The sequence below is a fragment of the Monodon monoceros genome, unplaced genomic scaffold (assembly GCF_005190385.1).
Source record: "Monodon monoceros isolate NGI ecotype Baffin Bay Population unplaced genomic scaffold, NGI_Narwhal_1 Contig1924_ctg1, whole genome shotgun sequence".
NCBI lineage: Eukaryota > Metazoa > Chordata > Mammalia > Artiodactyla > Monodontidae > Monodon > Monodon monoceros.
Window position 1 is genome coordinate 1 of NW_021697812.1, and position 6,934 is coordinate 6,934.

The window sequence follows — 6,934 nt, forward strand, 5'->3', positions numbered from 1 at the left end:
ATTCATGTCAGGGCTCATTTTCAGCAGCAGTAACTTCCAGTCACCTACCTATAAGAGAGCATTTGATCGACATTTAGTAAGGTCAAAGTTCAGGATAAAGTTGTAAGGAATAATTTTGGCCCTGCCCCGCTAGAGAGACTCAGGATAAAGGCTGTATTGCTAATCTTGAGTGACGGGGCCATTATGGCTCCTCTTTAGTCTTTACAGAAAGGAAGTCAGTCTCTATGTAAATCCCCTTCTTGTCCTATTGCTTGAGAAAGGAGTACAAACCTAAACATCAAAAGACAACAACAAAACATCTCTAGCTTAGACTCACAAAACAGGACAATCCACGACAGTTAAGGCCGAATCACAAAAATCTATTTTGTACATTTCTCATTTAACTTTTTAAATTTATTTAATTCTTATTATTTTTTATATGTCAATGCCAATCTCCCAATTCATCATTTCTCATTTAACTTTAATGAGGTTGTCATCATCATATTTTCTAGGAAGTTCCCGACCCTGCGTGACTTGGGCACAGACTGCAGGAGACAGTGGCAGCTGGGCAGATGCTGCACCACCTGTACCCTGGGCCCCTCTCTGAGGTTCTCTGCAAAATGCTCAGTTTTATTTCATGTATAATGGGGAGGCCTGTTGTCCTGCTAGCGTCAGGCTGACCTTTTTCTCCTTCACCCTTCAGTCTAGAGGGGCTTGTGGCTTGCCAAAAGTCAGTAGAAGAGGCTGGACCAGTGCCTGGCACAGGGGCCAGCGCCTGGCACAGGGACCAGCGCGGCGAGCCCAAAGGCGCGGGGCGGCAAGAACGCAGCAGCTGGCGCTTCAGGGGTGGGCTCAGGGCCGCCGGGCACCCAGGCTAGAAAACAACCCCATCCATGGTTGTTCCCGAGCCGGCCGTAGGCGACACAGGCAGCCGGTCTTCCCCTAAGGGCACCCTTTCTCCTCCTGCGCGCTCCAGGGTCCTCGCTTCCAGGTGCTGGGACTTGCTCTACAAGTAGGCAGCAGCACAAGGCTCCCAGGTCAGGGAGCGCGAGCCGGGTGGTGCGCCTCCCGGGCCCTCCCCTCCCCTCTCCTCCCCTCTCCCAGGGATCATTTTGGGCGCGTCCCCGGGGCGGGTACCTGAGGCGCCAGGGTCCGAGCGGCCAGAGCCTTAGTCAGGCTCTTTCCGAGGGCAAGCATGGCGCGGCTTCGAACGCCGAGAAGGGCCGCGGCCGGGATTCTTCCTTAAACTCCTCCTCTTGTGGCTTCCCGACTAGCAGGGAGCGACACCTGCACAACTGCCGGACGCAGGCTCGGGGCGGGGATCCGCGGGTCAGCTCCGCCTCACGCCCGGGGTTGGGGCGTGGCCGGAGAACCCAGTGCGTAAGGCGTCCGCCTGGGGCCGGCTCCGACGCCTTTTGGTGTCACCTTTCGCCCTTCCTGGCTCCTTTGTTTCCCCAAACGTTCTCGCCCCCATCGTCAAGAGTGATATTAGAATTAGCTGAATGCTGAGGTCGTTCCTGTACCACCTGTCTGGACACATCGCCTCATCTCCAAGAGCTCTTGCATACAATCAGTAAAAGTTCGTGTGTAGAATGAGTGTGTATGATCATTGGGAAGGCAGTATGGATGCGTGTGTGCGTCATGCTTTGCATTTTAAATCGCGGACGTGTTTGCAGCGGTCAGTTTTAGTCGGGTGATTCACGTGTAGCTAAAGACTAGTGATTCTTCCCTTTTGTTCATTAAGTGCATTTTCTCTCCCTATTGCCACCCCCAGTATGACCTTGTAAGGCTCCTAATAATGATATAGATTGTATTTCTCAGGAGCTTAGAGGAATGGGGGCCCCGAACTAGATTCGAAAATTCAAATTTAAATATATATAGTTTGAATCAAATAGTTTTTAAACCTTAAAAGCAAAACAGCAGACCTCTGATCTTGTCCTTCTTATTCCTGAAATTGGTCCCCAGAGTAGTTAACTTTCAACATTTTCAGCTGTTTCTTGTAGAGCTTGTTTATTATTATGTAAACGTCATTATATGCCTTTTCTGGTGTTTCTTGATATTTTCAGTTGTAGATAGTGTCTGTTGCTTGGAAAATGAGGATTTAGGTCTGTTACATACCACTACCCCAAAATACACTTTCTTTCCTGCATCTGATAATGCTTACATTAAGAATAGATAATTGTAACGTTATTAATTTGATTATATTGATGTTTACATAATTACTAATTACATTACCTTCTAAACATATAAATACACTAAATACAATTACACAATCATTACATTCATGCACACATTGAAGTAATATTGCTTATACTGTTAAGACTAGGGAATTATTACAAGGCTATTGTCTGTGGTTGTATTGGTTGTGCCTTTGCAAAGACTTTTGAATCATCTGTTCAGAGGAAGGGAGGCTTTTTCAAGTTAGTAATTCCAGAGGGTGATGAGTCAGTTTTTCTAGTGGATGGGTGTCCATTTCTAACGAAGCAAGACAAAAAAGCATCATGTGTGCCTGGACTGGATCGTTATGTTTAAATTTATTTTCTGAGGCTTTTCCCCCCTAGAATTAACAATTCATTCCATCATTCAACCCATATTAATTAAACTCCTTTATACTTCAGGCACTTTTCCAAAAACTGGGGTGCAGGGGTGAACAAAAGTCAAAGTTCGTGTTCTCTTGGAGATTCTAGGTTAGTGGAAACAAAAACAAATGAAGGAAAAATATGTCAAGGCTTAATAACTATGATGAGTAAAAACAAGTAGGATATGGAGAATAGAAAGTGCTGGAGGGAGGTAGCAGAGACTGCTAGCTATTTCCCAAAAGCCATTCTTCTCCCACCCCACCTTCTTTGAAAATTAGCAATAGAACCCTTGCAGCTTGGTGCAGCCTTGTGACTAAGTCCTGGCCAGTGGGATGTGTTAATGCATTTATGACCTACTGTAAGTGGCCTTAAAGCAGTGCAGGAGCGGTTCTTGCCCTCTTTGTTTCTTTCTTATTTCTGCTTGCTGGAATTTGGAGTAATGGCTTGAGTTCTTGGACTATGAGGTAGAAACCACATGCTGAAGATGGCAGAGCAAAAGAGAAGCAGCCTAGGTTCTGACACCGTGGAGCACCATACTAGGAGCCCTGAACTGCCTATCTCTGGACTTCTTTTTTACAAGAGAAAATTTTTCTAGTGTAAGCCACTGCTTTGTGGCTTAAACCTATGATCTTAATCAATAGGAGAGTGACTATTTCTTTTTCATTTGTTCTATTATTTTCATTATACCCATCACTTATTAATCACCAAATTCTTTGCCTAAATAAATTTCCTCTCAATATGCTTAAACCCATTAATCAGCTTGTTAGTTTCATCTTCTGGCATTATCTTCCGGGGGTCGTTTGTTCTCTTGCTCCAGTGTGGGCTAATTGTTTTTTAAGATAGCATGGTAGTAATTCTGGGATCTCCTCTCACTGATATCCTGGGGGATCTCGTTTGCCTTGTGTTGGACCTCCTGTTGCCAGGATTTGGTAGCTTTTTTATTCGAGACTTGAATTTCTAAAAATGTTTTATTCTACCAAATCTCTTGATTCTTATGTTGGTTGGGCATAAAATTCTACATTGGAAATAATGTTTCCTTATAATTTCAAAGGCAATTCTCCATTGTATTATAGCTTTTAGTAAGAAATTCATGGCATGCTGATTCCTGCTTCTTTGTATGTGACTTGTCTCTCTATAAAATCAAGGGAAGGAGTCTGCATAGATTCTTCTCAACAGACTGTGTGAGTGATATAAAGAATATGAGTTTGGAGCATACACACCTGGATTTGAATTCCGGTTCTGGTACTTATTGGCTGTGTAACCTTGGGTAAGTTAGTTTCTCTGAGCCTCTGTTACCTTGTTTGTTATTGGGGATAATTAAACTACTACCTAGGGTAGTAGGGTTGTAAGAATAATTAAATGAGAGAATCTCATTATAGTACTCTCCCATAGAATTAATCACTCAGATTAATTTCTGCACTGAACCCCCAGAATATTAGAACCAGGGGCATCATTGGAATCTTTCACTTTTTTAAGGATAAATTTCTCAGAAATAAATGCATTAAATTGTATAATTTTGAAACTGAAAGGGACACTAGAAATACTTTGTTGAAAGAAGTATTACACTTTTATTTTGCTAGTGAAAATAAGCTCCAAGAGGGCAAGTGACTTGTTGATGGTTACACAGTAATTTAGAACTCAAGTCAGGCATAAAGGCCTTGTCGTTGGTCACCTGGGGTGCTTGCAAACAACCTAGCTCTTCATGTACCAACAACTCTGACCCCTACTAACTGTGCCCCTCCCAATTCTCTACTCGTTTTGAAACATAAAGTGCATCCTGACACTCTCCACCAGGCTTCAGCACGTTGAGCATAAAATGCAGACTCTTCGCAGGCCTGTGTCCTGTGGCTCCCGCCTCCCTCTCCTCCTCAGCTCCCATCACGCTCCCTTGTACTCATCACATTCCAGCCCCACTGCCTTCCTGTTGTTCCTTAAACGTAAAAGCTCATTTCTTTTGTGGGACTTTGTACCTACACTTTCCATTGCCTTTGCTCATAGTGTTCTTTCTCCCCAAATCTTTTCCTGGCTTGTTTTTCCTAATCGTTTATGCCTTGGAAGAAGTTATCACCTTCTCAGGGAGCGTAGTCACCCTTCTCCTCATGCACTGCTTTATTTTTGGCTAAGTGATGTAATTATTTGTTTACTGTCCAATTTCTCTATAGGATTGCAAACGCCTTGAAGGTAGGGACTTTTTCTTATTCACCCAGACTCTCAAATATGCAAACAGTGTCTGGCATATAGTAGCTGCTCAGTGAATGTTTGTTGAGTGAAGACATGGGCGGTAGCTTGGATTGACTTAAGTTCAGTATACGAGTATTTAAGCCCTTTTTGTGTTCCATCACCCCAACCGTAAAATGAGTCTGCAGCTTACAAGCCGATGGCAGCGGGGAGGGGGTCATAAAATAACCAAAAGGTGAGGGTATAAATGCACGTTTGCAGTTGTTATTGGTTGGTCCTGTGCTCTGAGGCAATAGGAGAGGCCAGGCCCTCTTGGGTGATCCTACCTTTGACGTCCCTTTGCAGAGACATGCCCTGCTCGGTGGGGGAGGAGGAGTGGACCACCACCCCCGTCCCCCAGACCATCACGGAGCTCTTCCGAAACGGGAACTGGACGATGGAGAACCCCTCCCCCGCCTGCCAGTGTAGCAGCGACAAAATCAAGAAGATGCTGCCCGTGTGTCCCCTGGGGGCTGGGGGGCTGCCTGCTCCACAAGTGAGTCACTTTCAGTGTGTGACCGTTCAGGTGGGGTGCAGGGTGGGCTTGGGGAGAAGGAATCGGTGATCTGCCGTGTCAGGAGGGTCTCTTTCAGTCTTGATTCTTGTCATAGGGAAAAGCGTGTGAGTTTTGAGAGGAGGGGCCTTGGAGCACATTGTTCCTGTATCTGAGGGAGCTTAGCCTGCTTCTCTCTTTTGAAGTCAGCCTAGTTTCCTTACTGGTTCGAGGTCCAACCAGAATATAACACTCTTGATCAGTGAGCTGTGGAAGGCACACTGTGGACTCTCCCCCAGTGGTGGTGTCACGGGACAGACTGTGATAAGCCCAGCTTCATCTCTGCCTCTGCCACAGATGAGCTGGTGACCTTGGACAGGTCACGCTGAGTCCCTGGGCCTGTTTCCTCACCGCTGAATTAGGGAGGCTCGCCCATAAAACTTCTGTGGGTCTTACAACTCTGACATCCTCTGAAACTCTGAGTGTGGGAAACAGTTCTGAGCCATTTTTTCTGAGAATGATTTCAGGAAGAGGCTTGCTTTTTTTTTTTTTTTTTGTGCGGTATGCGGGCCTCTCACTGTTGTGGCCTCTCCCGTTGCGGAGCACAGGCTCCGGACACGCAGGCTCAGCGGCCATGGCTCACGGGCCCAGCCACTCCGCGGCATGTGGGATCCTCCTGGATCGGGGCACGAACCCGTGTCCCCTGCATCGGCAGGTGGACTCTAAACCACTGCGCCACCAGGGAAGCCCAAGAGGCTTGCTTCTGATGTCTCTCTGCTGGCTTATCAGCATCCAGGTTGCAGGGTGAGGAGAAGGAATTTCAAATGGTGTTGAAAACTTAAAGCAGTCCTTCCTGATTGCGTTTCTTTAAAATAAGAGCTCTTCTCTTCATCAGTATAACTCCAATGAACAAAAGAATTCGCTAGGCATAGTCAACGGTGCTGCTCCCTGAAAACCTTTTGTAACCATAAAGAATGATACTTCACAGTCTATTCTGATACTTCATAGTTGTTCAGAATAAGTTGCTGGGGCTCTCCTTGGCTTGCCATAATGGCCCTGCTGAGAGCAGAATGGACCAGACCTTGGTGGCTGGCTGATGGCAGAGCCTGGGCCCTGTGGGCAGAGTCTGGTCACACTGTGGTACATGTTTGAGGGACATGTGTCATTGTTGTCCTTGATTTGTCTTCTGTCCCAATTCTGCCCCATAAAGACACATGTGCTCAGTTTACTTTGAATTTAAAAAGCTGCTAGCTCAGTCATATCTCAGTAAATAAGGTTGTTTTTAATTAGTTTAATCCAAAGTGTGAGTCTCATATCTTGGTTACACTTTTCTCCCAAATCAGATTCATAGGGTCCTACGGATTTAAGGACAGTTTCTCAGGCTTTTTACATGGACCCACGAAGGACTTGGATGGAAGAAGTGGTATTAAAAGCATTTACTTTCACTGCTTTTCAACTCATTTGTCCCTCTGAGTTTTGAAGGAATAGGTGGTACTCAGAAGAAAAGAAGGAAGAATCGTTGAAATCTTCATACCTTCAGGAAAATGAGATAACTTACATGGCTGCCTCACAACATAGCTCTCTGAGCAGTGTAGTATGGGACATCTACAGTGGCTCTCATGCTGGGAGAGAGCCAAGGCCTGTGTATAAGTCCTTCAGGTCTTTC

General features: G+C 45.6%; 1 protein-coding gene across 1 annotated transcript; it reads left to right on the forward strand.

Annotated features, from left to right (window-relative positions):
- The first annotated feature begins 1,535 nt into the window (after nt 1–1,535).
- LOC114893631 (ATP-binding cassette sub-family A member 1-like) lies at nt 1,536–6,651 on the forward strand. The gene is made up of 4 exons (XM_029219311.1): nt 1,536–1,558; nt 3,704–3,825; nt 5,082–5,271; nt 6,612–6,651. The coding sequence occupies exons 2-4, from the start codon at nt 3,758–3,760 to the stop codon at nt 6,633–6,635; spliced, it is 282 nt and encodes a 93-aa protein (XP_029075144.1). The 5' UTR covers nt 1,536–1,558; nt 3,704–3,757; the 3' UTR covers nt 6,636–6,651.
- The last annotated feature ends 283 nt before the right edge of the window (nt 6,652–6,934 follow it).